The sequence below is a fragment of the Schistocerca cancellata genome, chromosome 1 (assembly GCF_023864275.1).
Source record: "Schistocerca cancellata isolate TAMUIC-IGC-003103 chromosome 1, iqSchCanc2.1, whole genome shotgun sequence".
NCBI lineage: Eukaryota > Metazoa > Arthropoda > Insecta > Orthoptera > Acrididae > Schistocerca > Schistocerca cancellata.
The window spans coordinates 565,644,255-565,658,246 of NC_064626.1; the positions used below are offsets into that span (position 1 = coordinate 565,644,255).

General features: G+C 46.6%; 1 protein-coding gene across 1 annotated transcript in view; it reads left to right on the forward strand.

The window, feature by feature from the left end:
• The first annotated feature begins 2,518 nt into the window (after positions 1-2,518).
• The window catches only part of LOC126191262 (uncharacterized), a 161,561-nt gene continuing 150,087 nt past the window's right edge, over positions 2,519-13,992 (forward strand). The window contains exons 1-2 of the mRNA XM_049932111.1: positions 2,519-2,569; positions 13,127-13,504. Of these exons, the coding sequence (XP_049788068.1) occupies positions 2,519-2,569; positions 13,127-13,504 (429 nt within the window). The remainder of the gene's footprint in view (positions 2,570-13,126; positions 13,505-13,992) is intronic.

Consider the following 13,992-nt stretch of genomic DNA (forward strand, 5'->3'; position numbering starts at 1 on the left):
TTTTTTTATTGCGTTCCGAGAACATTTCTAACCACCCTCGTACACTGTAAAATCGCCCTTTTTCTTCATAATGGCTGCTGTAGCTAAAGACTCATTACATGAACACTCCAAGTGCCCTTATTCGATTTTCCCGAAACTTCTTTCAGTAGAAGAGAGGTCAAAACAGGTAAACACATGTCTAGGCTTGTCCGTAGCTACTCGACCGTTTCTGAGAAAACGACTATCAAAACTATCGAGGTAATTTGTGTACCTTTTAGTGAGTAAACAGTACAACAGAAGTGATAGCACAATGGCGAGCGTCCAGGCTTCACACTTATGCACCCCGCATTCGGAACTCGAGAACTTTTTAACTGTCTATACTTGTCCGTCCCCCCATGAACCATGGACCTTGCCGTTGGTGGGGAGGCTTGCGTGCCTCATCGATACAGATAGCCGTACCGTAGGTGCAACCACAACGGAGGGGTATCTGTTGAGAGGCCAGACAAACGTGTGGTTCCTGAAGAGGGGCAGCAGCCTTTTCAATAGTTTCAAGGGCAACAGTCTGGATGACTGACTGATCTGGCCTTGTAACAATAACCAAAACGGCCTTGCTGTGCTGGTACTGCGAACGGCTGAAAGCAAGGTGAAACTACGGCCGTAATTTTTCCCGAGGGCATGCAGCTTTACTGTATGATTAAATGATGATGGCGTCCTCTTGGGTAAAATATTCCGGAGGTAAAATAGTCCCCCATTCGGATCTCCGGGCGGGGACTACTCAAGAGGATGTCGTTATCAGGAGAAAGAAAACTGGCGTTCTACGGATCGGAGCGTGGAATGTCAGATCCCTTAGTCGGGCAGGTAGGTTAGAAAATTTAAAAAGGGAAATGGATAGGTTAAAGTTAGATATAGTGGGAATTAGTGAAGTTCGGTGGCAGGAGGAACAAGACTTCTGGTCAGGTGACTACAGGGTTATAAACACAAAATCAGATAGGGGTAATGCAGGAGTAGGTTTAATAATGAATAGGAAAATAGGAATGCGGGTAAGCTACTACAAACAGCATAGTGAACGCATTATTGTGGCCAAGATAGATACGAAGCCCACACCTACTACAGTAGTACAAGTTTATATGCCAACTAGCTCTGCAGATGACGAAGAAATTGAAGAAATGTATGATGAAATAAAAGAAATTATTCAGATAGTGAAGGGAGACGAAAATTTAATAGTCATGGGTGACTGGAATTCGAGTGTAGGAAAAGGGAGAGAAGGAAACGTAGTAGGTGAATATGGATTGGGGCTAAGAAATGAAAGAGGAAGCCGCCTGGTAGAATTTTGCACAGAGCACAACTTAATCATAGCTAACACTTGGTTTAAGAATCATGATTGAAGGTTGTATACATGGAAGAACCCTGGAGATACTAAAAGGTATCAGATAGATTATATAATGGTAAGACAGAGATTTAGGAACCAGGTTTTAAATTGTAAGACATTTCCAGGGGCAGATGTGGACTCTGACCACAATCTATTGGTTATGACCTGTAGATTAAAACTGGAGAAACTGCAAAAAAGGTGGGAATTTAAGGAGATGGGACCTGGATAAACTGACTAAACCAGAGGTAGTACAGAGTTTCAGGGAGAGCATAAGGGAACAATTGACAGGAATGGGGGAAAGAAATACAGTAGAAGAAGAATGGGTAGCTTTGAGGGATGAAGTAGTGAAGGCAGCAGAGGATCAAGTAGGTAGAAGATCAGCTTGGATTCCGTGGAAATACTGGAACACGTGAGGCAATACTGACCATACGACTTATCTTAGAAGAAAGATTAAGGAAAGGCAAACCTACGTTTCTAGCATTTGTAGACTTAGAGAAAGCTTTTGACAATGGTGACTGGAATACTCTCTTTCAAATTCTAAAGGTGGCAGGGGTAAAATACAGGGAGCGAAAGGCTATTCATAATTTGTACAGAAACCAGATGGCAGTTGTTAAGAGTCGAGGGACATGAAAGGGAAGCAGTGGTTGGGAAGGGAGTGAGACAGGGTTGTAGTCTCTCCCCGATGTTATTCAATCTGTATATTGAGCAAGCAGTAAAGGAAAGAAGAAAAACATTTGGAGTAGGAATCAAACTGCATGGAGAAGAAATAAAAACTTTGAGGTTCGCCGATGACATTGTAATTCTGTCAGAGACACCAAAGGACTTGGAAGAGCAGTTGAACGGAATGGACAGTGTCTTGAAACGACGATATAAAATGAACATCAACAAAAGCAAAACGAGGATAATGGAACGTAGTCGAATTAAGTCGGGTGATGCTGAAGGAATTAGATTAGGAAATGAGACACTTAAAGTAGTAAAGGAGTTTTGCTATTTGGGGAGCAAAATAACTGATGATGGTCGAAGTAGAGAGGATATAAAATGTAGACTGGCAATGGCAAGGAAAGCGTTTCTGAAGTAGAGAAATTTGTTAACATCGAGTATAGATTTAAGTGTCAGGAAGTCATTTATGAAAGTATTTGTATGGAGTGTAGCCATGTATGGAAGTGAAACATGGACGGTAAATATACACCTGGAAATGGAAAAAAGAACACATTGACACCGGTGTGTCAGACCCACCATACTTGCTCCGGACACTGCGAGAGGGCTGTACAAGCAATGATCACACGCATGGCACAGCGGACACACCAGGAACCGCGGTGTTGGCCGTCGAATGGCGCTAGCTGCGCAGCATTTGTGCACCGCCGCCGTCAGTGTCAGCCAGTTTGCCGTGGCATACGGAGCTCCATCGCAGTCTTTAACACTGGTAGCATGCCGCGACAGCGTGGACGTGAACCGTATGTGCAGTTGACGGACTTTGAGCGAGGGCGTATAGTGGGCATGCTGGAGGCCGGGTGGACGTACCGCCGAATTGCTCAACACGTGGGGCGTGAGGTCTCCACAGTACATCGATGTTGTCGCCAGTGGTCGGCGGAAGGTGCACGTGCCCGTCGACCTGGGACCGGACCGCAGCGACGCACGGATGCACGCCAAGACCGTAGGATCCTACGCAGTGCCGTAGGGGACCGCACCGCCACTTCCCAGCAAATTAGGGACACTGTTGCTCCTGGGGTATCGGCGAGGACCATTCGCAACCGTCTCCATGAAGCTGGGCTACGGTCCCGCACACCGTTAGGCCGTCTTCCGCTCACGCCCCAACATCGTGCAGCCCGCCTCCAGTGGTGTCGCGACAGGCGTGAATGGAGGGACGAATGGAGACGTGTCGTCTTCAGCGATGAGAGTCGCTTCTGCCTTGGTGCCAATGAGGGTCGTATGCGTGTTTGGCGCCGTGCAGGTGAGCGCCACAATCAGGACTGCATACGACCGAGGCACACAGGGCCAACACCCGGCATCATGGTGTGGGGAGCGATCTCCTACACTGGCCGTACACCACTGGTGATCGTCGAGGGGACACTGAATAGTGCACGGTACATCCAAACCGTCATCGAACCCATCGTTCTACCATTCCTAGACCGGCAAGGGAACTTGCTGTTCCAACAGGACAATGCACGTCCGCATGTATCCCGTGCCACCCAACGTACTCTAGAAGGTCAACTACCCTGGCCAGCAAGATCTCCGGATCTGTCCCCCATTGAGTATGTTTGGGACTGGATGAAGCGTCGTCTCACGCGGTCTGCACGTCCAGCACGAACGCTGGTCCAACTGAGGCGCCAGGTGGAAATGGCATGGCAAGCCGTTCCACAGCCTACATCCAGCATCTCTACGATCGTCTCCATGGGAGAATAGCAGCCTGCATTGCTGCGAAAGGTGGATATACACTGTACTAGTGCCGACATTGTGCATGCTCTGTTGCCTGTGTCTATGTGCCTGTGGTTCTGTCAGTGTGATCATGTGATGTATCTGACCCCAGGAATGTGTCAATAAAGTTTCCCCTTCCTGGGACAATGAATTCACGGTGTTCTTATTTCAATTTCCAGGAGTGTAGTTTGGATAAGAAGAGAATAGAAGCTTTCGAAATGTGGTGCTACAGAAGAATGCTGAAGATTAGATGGGTAGATCACATAACTAATGAGGAAGTATTGAATAGGATTGGGGAGAAGAGAAGTTTGTGGCACAACTTGACCAGAAGAAGGGATCGGTTGGTAGGACATGTCCTGAGGCATCAAGGGATCACCAATTTAGTATTGGAGGGCAGCGTGGAGGGTAAAAATCGTAGGAGGGGACCAAGAGATGAATACACTAAGCAGATTCAGTAGGATGTAGGTTGCAGTAGGTACTGGGAGATGAAGAAGCTTGCACAGGATAGAGTAGCATGGAGAGCTGCATCAAACCGGTCTCAGGACTGAAGACCAAAACAACACAACAACAACATACTTGTCCGTAGAATATAACAAGACGAATGTTTTCCAATGAAATAACGTTGTCTTTATTTATCTGCTAACTGTATGTCTGTGTTTCGAATGGTTCTACGATCGGTATCATCCAAGGGAATACACCAAATCTTCCTGAAAAATAAACATAAGAATAAAATACAAGAATTGAAATTGTAAGAATTATGAATAAAATATTCGTATAAGAAAATGAGAAAAAACTGTAGCCTTCGAAAATACCATACTTACATATCTTATACAATAAATGGATGACACTTATTGTGAAACCCAGTCGCACTTTTACAACTGATAAAACACTTTCATGTAGTAACCTTCTACTGATATAGGTAGGTAAATGAACAAAATTAAATAAATAAAAAGCAATACAGTTTTTAACACGGGACGTAAATGTAAGAAACTGTGAGGATAGCCACTATGCCACTAGGTGGGCTGACCTGGTCGCGTGCTAAAAAGTATATAAATTACGTCGAAAACTTTGATGGTCGTTTTCTCAGAAATGGTCGAGTATCTACGAATAACCTGAGACACGAGTTCACCTATTTTGGCTCTTCCACGAACGGAAGATTCTGGGAAATCGGATTTTGGTTCTTGCCGTGTTATCCTCGTCAGACAACGTCAATATAGTTGTGCCGCGACGTATTCTGGGATAATGAAATGCCAAGCGTCTATTCAACGGAAGGACATCACAGGTGGTGGAGGGCGGGGGGTGCCGTAATCTTGCTGATCAGGTATTATGGAGTAAGAAGATACATTAAGACTACAAGAGCACTCATTCAATACGCCATTGCTGTAGAATATGTCTGACACCGCTTCTGGAAGCTGAAGTCGCGACATCTTATAGCACAGGCAGGGAGTCCAGAGAAGCTAACAAGATGAAAAAACCAGGCTGTTTGAATTCACGGCTTCCTAACAGTGGTGGCCAAGCTCAACTTGTTATGGCTTTTGGGCTAAAGTGCTGCCAAGATGAAAATACACTACTGGCCATTAAAATTGCTACACCAAGAAGAAATGCAGATGATAAACGGGTATTCATTGGACAAATATGTTATACTAGAACTGACATGTGATTACATTATCGAATCCTGCCTCGAGCATGGATGTGTGTGATGTCCTTAGGTTAGTTAGGTTTGAATAGTTCTATGTTCTAGGGGACTGATGACCTCAGATGTTAAATCCCATAGTGCTCAGAGCCATTTGAGCCATTTGATTACATGAAGAGTAGAGCCACGGGTCGGAACACATCTGAAATGTAACGTCTACTGTTCAAAGTGCCGTCAATGCGAACAAGAGGTGACCGAGACGTGTAACCAATGGCACCCTATATCATCACGCCGGGTGATACGTCCGTATGGCAATGACTAATACACGCTTCCAATGTGCATTCACCGCGATGTCGCCAAACACGGATGCGACCATCGTGATGCTGTAAACAGAACCTGGATTCATCCGAAAAATTGACGTTTTGCCATTCCTGCACCCAGGTTCGTCGTTGAGTACACAGTCGCAGGCGCTCCTGTCTGTGATGCAGCGTCAAGGGTATCCGCAGCCACGGTCTCCGAGCTGGTAGTCCATGCTGCTGCAAACGTCGTCGAACTGTTCGTGCAGATGGTTGCTGTCTTGCAAACGTCCCCATCTGTTGACTCAGGGATCGAGACGTGGCTGCACGATCCGTTACAGCCATGCGAATAAGATGCCTGTCATCTCGACTGCTAGTGATACGAGGCAGTTGGAATCCAGCACGGCGTTCCGTATTACCCTCCTGAACCCACCGACTCCATATTCTGCTAACAGTCATTGGATGTCGACCAACGCGGGCAGCAATGTCACGATACGATAAACCGCAATCGCGATACGCTACAATCCGACCTTTATCAGAGTCGGAAACGTGATGGTACGCATTTCTCTTCCTTACACGAGGCATCACAACAACGTTTCACCAGGCAACGCCGGTCAACTGCTGTTTGTGTATGAGAAATCGGTTGGAAACTTTCCTCATGTCAGCACGTTGTAGGTGTCGCCACCGGCGCCAACGTTGTGTGTATGCTCTGAAAAGCTAATCATTTGCATATCACAGCATGTTCTTCCTGTCGGTTAAATTTCGCGTCTGTAGCACGTCATCTTCGTGGTGTAGCAATTTTAATGGCCAGTAGTGTACTTGCCGTCCTGGCACACACATTAAATCAGGCCCTTTCCCTCAGATGTTCTCAGCTAGTATTTAGGCATGTACGTGATGCCAAACAACACAATCTACACCAGCCACTAACTTTGAGACAGAGACCACTTATAGAACATCACGATGCAGTCAGCCACCTACTCTGGACTTTGAATACAGAAGCTATAGGTGTCCGCCAGAGCGGAGGACTGTATGTGCACCACTTGGCGTCTTCGCTCCTCCAGATCACTCGCTGGGTGACTGTTTCTTGTGGGCGACCACCTCCCTAGTGTGCCACATGTCCGAGTGTGGGCTGATAGGTGCTCTTCACGTGCAGCGTGCACCCATTATCATCTTTCCACAATCTCGCTAACGTCAGCAGCCGTTGGTACTTTCACACACTGCTCCCAGGCAGTTAGTCACGAACATCAGCACTAGCACACCCGCGACCAGTATTTCATCAGGGGGAGGGGTGGGGGTGGGGGTGGGGGGTGGGGGGGAGTGAGCAACAGCTTGCACTCCAGCGTCGATCTTACCTTTGCACCTAACATGAATAAAGGATTATTACATTTATAGATGTTTCACTAGAATTCCACTACACGTTTCCAGTCACCACTACCTCTCACAACACAAATCCCAACATAGGAAGTGGCTCCCCATCATGACCTACTGACAGCTGATTCCGCTGACACTGTCGGGGTCAACTTCCAGCCACAACAATAGTTTTTCGCTACAACAACCAGTGGTACCACATACTCACAGCAAGCAGCGAGGACACCCTCAATGGGCCCAAGACACATTCTCTTACACCAAGTCCCGTCATGCGGCGTGATCGAATGGTCTCTAAATCACGATAAACCTGCCCAAACAGTGACAACTAGCCAGTGTTCTATTCAGTCTATACGTTTACGACATAGGCACCAGCTGCTCTGTTATTGACGAATTCGCCGGAAGCTGAGACGTCTTTGGAGTTTCAATCTGGCTGGATTTCTCATAGCAGTTCAATGAACGTAGGTTTTATACACGGATCTGCAATATGTCATCGAATGCATTCTCTACTTAACTGCAGCCAGCCAGAAGTTCCTGTTTTGCACCAAACTGTCAACCCGTGCCAAACCAAGTGCTCGTAAAATTAGGAATGTATGCATACAGAACTGTTAACAAGGTTGTTGGTATTTGTAAGATGGGAATGTTCACAGCATACTCATCATTAAGCTATAGAAGAAAGGGTCACACTTTGTCTACTAGGATGATGAAATAAACACAAAGGGTCATGTTCATGGTAACCTGAATGAATGGGTCCAAGTCGTGGCAAGAAAAACATCAGCCTTAATTATACTCTCCACTCACTGTGGGTTAAATGTCTCTTTGGACCATCCATGCATCCAACGTCCTGAATCATTTGAAGAGGCGAAATTGCGACTCATTGGACTACACTATACTCCTTTTTCATTCGGCTACGTTTTTTTTTTCGCACTGAAGGCGTACAGTTTCGTGTGACACGAGTATTGGTCTTTTGTGAGATACCTGACTCCAATTGTGCACCGCACGCAGGTGCCTTCTCAGCGTATGGCCAGAAAGTGGTTTAGCTGCGTCTCTATACGCTGAGGGCAGCTATTCCTTTTGTGTTTGAAACTTTTTTTCATTAACAATGTGCGAGAGTGATCCTTGGTACCTGTCAATAAGGATCCTGTTTTTACGCTGTTTTACGTGGCAGTAGAGGGTACATCATTCTTTGTAGACACGCTGGACTGTTCGCATTGATGCACCAACGTGCTAGGCAGATTGATTCATGGTGTGGTCATGAGCATGACGAAACGCGTCCGACACCGTGTCACGTCTCCATGTCGTCCCACCTTATTGCGAGGGCTCAAGGAAACCAACTGGCAGATACACACCATTTCATTTTTAGCTATTACGTCTGCGTTGGGGGGTGGTATAATTTTTTGGTACCATTTATGCACTATCTACAGCACTCCGAACCTACCAGTTTACTCTTTTAAGGGAGTTACTGACGTTTCATCCAGTGGGCCTATTACTCAGCCATCAGTTGAGTAGCTCATAACTGTAAAATACTAACACAAGTTATTTACTGGTAATACTGCGAAGTGAATAATAAAATGTAATCTCTTTGTTTATTTTACAGTCATATCCACCCATAGTAAATCATATATTATCGTACTTATAATGGTCACTAAATGTGTATCAAGAATGTACACAGGTGTGCAAAACTTAAGGACTAAAGTAACTTCCGCATAACATCTCACCATCAAGTAATATAGCTTGATGAAACTTGGACCATACAAAGAAAGAACTGCTGCAGCGTAATACGGAAGGTAACCGAAAGAAATATGCAATGAGATGAGCAGAAATGACAATAAATGATAATTTTATTCAAAAACAATGATTACACAGAAGTCACGGTAATCTCCGGTAGTCCCCTGTACTTCGCAAAGGGGAGGACGTTATTTTTAATAGGGCGTGTGATCATCATGGACACAATGAATGTTCTGCAGCGTGTTCACATGCTGTCCACAGGGTTGGTGTGGAATTCTTGTGGTAGGCGTTCCATTGCTTCAACAGCGTGGTTGATAGCTGCTGGATATATGTAGGTGCTGTATGTCTCCCCAACGCATCCCATTCAAGTTCGACACTATTCAAGTTGGAGGGGACGGGCGGACCAATCATTCACCGAATATCCTCTCGTTCCAAGAGCTCCTCCACCAGCGCATTTCGATGTGGTCGCCATTGCCATTCATAAAAAAGAATTCAGGGCAAAATGCACTCATGAATGACGCCGATGGGGAAGGAGTACAGTGTCAGAATCACGCTGACCAGATAGTATGCTGAGTTCATAAATTTGGAAGTCAGTTTGCCCATCTAACACTACGCATCCCCTCACTATGACAGCTACACCACAAAAACGATCATGTTCGACAATGTTCCCTGGTGCATTACATGTTCCCAACTCTCAGCATATGAGTGACTACTCATCTTGAATCTGCTCTCATTGTAGAAGATCTCGTGACCCCATTCCTCGTTAGTCCAGTCCCTACAGGGTGGTCCATTGATCGTGACCGGGCCAAATATCTCACGAAATAAGCCTCAAACGAAAAAACTACAAAGAACGAAACTTGTCTAACTTGAAGGGAGAAACCAGATGGCGCTATGGTTGGCCCGCTAGATGGCGCTGCCATAGGTCAAACGGATATCAACTGCGTTTTTAAAAATAGGAACCCCCATTTTTTATTGCATATTCGTGTAGTACGAAAGAAATATGAATGTTTTAGTTGGATCACTTTATTCGATTTGCGATAGATGGTGCTGTAATAGTCACAAACGTATAAGTACGTGGTATCACGTAACACTCCGCCAGTGCAGACGGTATTTGCTTTGTGATACATTACCCGTGTTAAAATGGACCGTTTACCAATCGCGGAAAAGTTCGATATCTTGTTGATGTATGGCTATTGTGATCAAAATGCCCAACGGGCGTGTGCTGTGTATGCTGCTCGGTATCCTGGACGACATCATCCAAGTGTCAGGACCGTTAGCCGGATAGTTATGTTATTTAAGGAAACAGGAAGTGTTCAGCCACATGTGAAACGTCAACCACGACCTGCAACAAATGATGATGCCCAAGTGGGTGTTTTAGCTGCTGTTGCGGCTAATCCACACATCAGTAGCAGACAAATTGCACGAGAATCGGGAATCTCAAAAACATCGGTGTTGAGAATACTACATCGACATCGATTGCACCCATACCATATTTCTATGCACCAGGAATTGCATGGTGACCACTTTGAACGTCGTGTACAGTTCTGCCACTGGGCACAAGAGAAATTACGGTACGATGACAGATTTTTTGCACGCGTTCTATTTAGCGACTAAGCGTCATTCACCAACAGCGGTAACGTAAACCTGCATAATATGCACTATTGGGCAACGGAAAATCCACGATGGATGCGACAAGTGGAACATCAGCGACCATGGCGGGTTAATGTATGGTCTGGCATTATGGCAGGAAGGATAATTGGCCACCATTTTATCGATGACAATCTAAATGGTGCAATGTATGCTGATTTCCTACGTAATGATCTACCGATGTTACTACAAGATGTTTCACTGTATGACAGAACGGCGATGTACTTCCAACATGATGAATGTCCGGCACATAGCTCGCGTGCGGTTGAAGGGGTATTGAACAGCATATTTCATGGCAGGTGGATTGGTCGTCGAAGCAACATACCATGGCCCGCACGTACATCGGATCTGACGTCCCCGGGTTTCTTTTTGTGGGGAAAATTGAAGGATATTTGCTATCGTGATCCACCGACAACGCCTGACAACATGCGTCAGCGCATTGTCAATTCATGTGCGAACATTACGGAAGGGGAACTACTTGTTGTTGAGAGGAATGTATTTCCAAATGCACTGAAGTTGACGGACATCATTTTGAGCATTTATTGCATTAATGTGGTATTTACAGGTAATCACGCTGTAACAGCATGCTTTCTCAGAAATGATAAGTTCACAAATGTAATGTATCACATTCGAACAACCGAAATAAAATGTTCAAACGTGCCTACGTTCTGTATTTTAATTTAAAAAACCTACCTGTTACCAACTGTTCGTCAAAAATTGTGAGCCATATGTTTGTGAATATTACAGCACGATCTATCACAAATCGAAAAAAGTGGTCCAACTAAAACATTCATATTTCTTTACGTACTACATGAATATGTAATAAAAAATGGGGGTTCCTATTTTAAAAAACCCAGTTGGTATCCGTTTGACCTATGGCAGCGCCATCTGGCGGGCCAACCATAGCGCCATCTGGTTTCCCTCTTCAAGTTAGACGAGTTTGGTTCTTTGTAGTTTTTTCGTTTGACGCTTACTTCGTGAGATATTTGGCCCGGTCACGATCAATGGACCACCCTGTATACTCTTGGCACCATCGTGTATGTTGCTGCTGACACGTCAATGGAACACAGCGTAGTGGTCGTCTGGAAAAGAGACCACCCCAATGCAGTCGCTGTACCATTGGGATGCGTGAGAATGTGTGCTTCACAGTCCTATTAAATGTGGTTGTAATTTCGCCTGGTGTCTGACATGGTTTCCCTCTTGTCTGTTGAACAACGTACTGGTCATCTGCTGTTGTAGTTGACGACCTCCACTCCTTTGGGCAGCAGTCCTGTGGTTAAAAATGCTCCACATGCTCATAAAACGATGCTGTGAGCAATATCAGCTCATGGGCAATGCTTGTCACATTTTGTTCCTCTCCCAGTCTCCTTATGATTCTTTCGCATGTGAAGTCAGCTAAATGTTGTCTGTGTGCCGTGGTGTAATGAAGAATGCTACCACAGAGCAGCACAACTGCTCGTGGGTTGACACACAAGCATGTGCGCACGCACGAGCGCTCGCTGGCGCGCACACACACATGCACACACACACACACACACACACACACACACACACACACAGTTTTCCTGTTTCTTCAAGTGCCTCGTGTAGTGGGGCCCACCATTTGGCACTATGGTGATGGTGACCTCATGTCAGGTGATTCCCAACTCTCTGGAACGTCTGGGAGGTCTCTGCTCCCACACTTTCATTCATTTTGACTGAGTACTTAATATGTTATGCTGTTTTCCTCCTTGAGTGTTCGTTTATGCTGCCACCTCGCCACTTGCCGGCATGGCACTGCATTGACGAATCAAACCCACTACGTCTTACCGGTCCATTAAACTTGCGCCATCATTGCTCGCCCCATAACTCGCTGCGATTGTCACCAGGGGGCGATATCAAACTGATTTGTGATTCGTGACGTGACCGTTGCCTTATGTCTTGAAACGTGAGCCTTGCTTGGCTGCTTCAAAGTCATTCCAGCAATGCCACATTTGACTCTGCTCGATATGTGAGGAGCTGGTGGGCAGCGAGCACCAGGCTTCAGCGTAAATCCAACAACACTAGCCGTTGTCAGCGAGGTGCGATGTGCCAGCAGCGAGCTGCGAGGTGCCAGCAACGAGCATGCAGAATAAACGTTTTGCAGAGCAGTGTACAATAATGTGACTCACAAAAAATAACCGCTTGCTGAACATATCACGCAGTAGAATGAGATTTTCACTCTTCGGCGAGTGTGCGCTGATATGAAACTTCATGGCAGATTAAAACTGTGTGCCGGTCCGAGACTTGAACTCGGGACCTTTGCGTTTCGCGGGCAAGTGCACTACCAACTGAGCTACCCAAGCACGACTCACACCCGGTCCACACAGCATTACTTCTGCCAGTATCTCGTCTCCTACCTTCCAAACTTTACAGAAGCTGTCCTGCAAACCCTGCAGAACTAGCACTCCTGAAAGAAAGGATATGGCGGAGACATGGCTTAGCCACAGCCTGAGGGATGTTTCCAGAATGAGATTTTCGCTCTGGAGCGGAGTGTGTGTTGATATGAAACTTATGGCCGATTAAAACTGTGTCGACGGGCCGTGAGTCGTGCTTGGGTAGCTCAGTTGGTAGAGCACTTGCCCGGGAAAGGGGAAGGTCCCGAGTACAAGTCTCGGTCCGGCACACAGTTTTAATCTGCCAGGAAGTTTCATATCACACATTGATTTCACGCAGGTGGCTTCACTTAGCCCAAAACGAGGAAGACAGTTTGCTCCTGGGACACGTTTGCCTGGTGGCGACAGGTGGCGGGACGTGACGGCGGCGGTGTGCTTGATGAGCTGCCTGGGCAGCGTCGTGGGGATGTGCGGTGCGCGCACCGTGGCGCAGGCCATCGCCGACCAGCAGGACGACCTGTTCGAGCTGGTGCTGCGCTTCTTCGCCAAGAAGGTGACCGTTCCCGCCGCGCTGGCGCGCCTGCTGCGCCTCCTCAAGCGCGAGTTGGGCGCCTCGCGTGGCATGATCTTCCTACTCGACGACGAGGACCCCAGCAAGGCGCACCTTTTCCGTGAGCCGCTGCAGCCCGGCCCGGATCTCATCAAGCGCGACACTAAGGTACTGTGCTGAACCGCCAGATTTCCTCTGCCGAAAGGGCGAGGGGCACGGTGGACGGAACATGTCCTGTGCGCATGCGCAGTGGGAGTAGCCGAGTTCCGACACCAGCCGTCTAGTTGTTAGCGAAGTGAGTGTGTCAATGTTGGCAGCTGTAGTGCCGACGTCAGCTGACATGCCCATGTGCTGCTACGATTTCACCTGTAGCCTCTCACCGGCGAGCTGGCGAGCGCCTGTCACTCGTTATGAAGACAATTTTATCTGACAAAGCTGCTTAAAACTTTATTGTGATGCAACTATTAGGAGGTTACAATTAACGTGCAGCTACTCACTGAGATCCAGTGTCAGATACACTACTGGCCATTAAAATAGCTACACCAAGAAGAAATGCTTATGGTAAACTGGTATTCGTTGGACAAATATATTATACTACAACTGACATGTGATTACAATGTCACGCAATTTGGGTGCATAGATCCTGAGAAATAAGT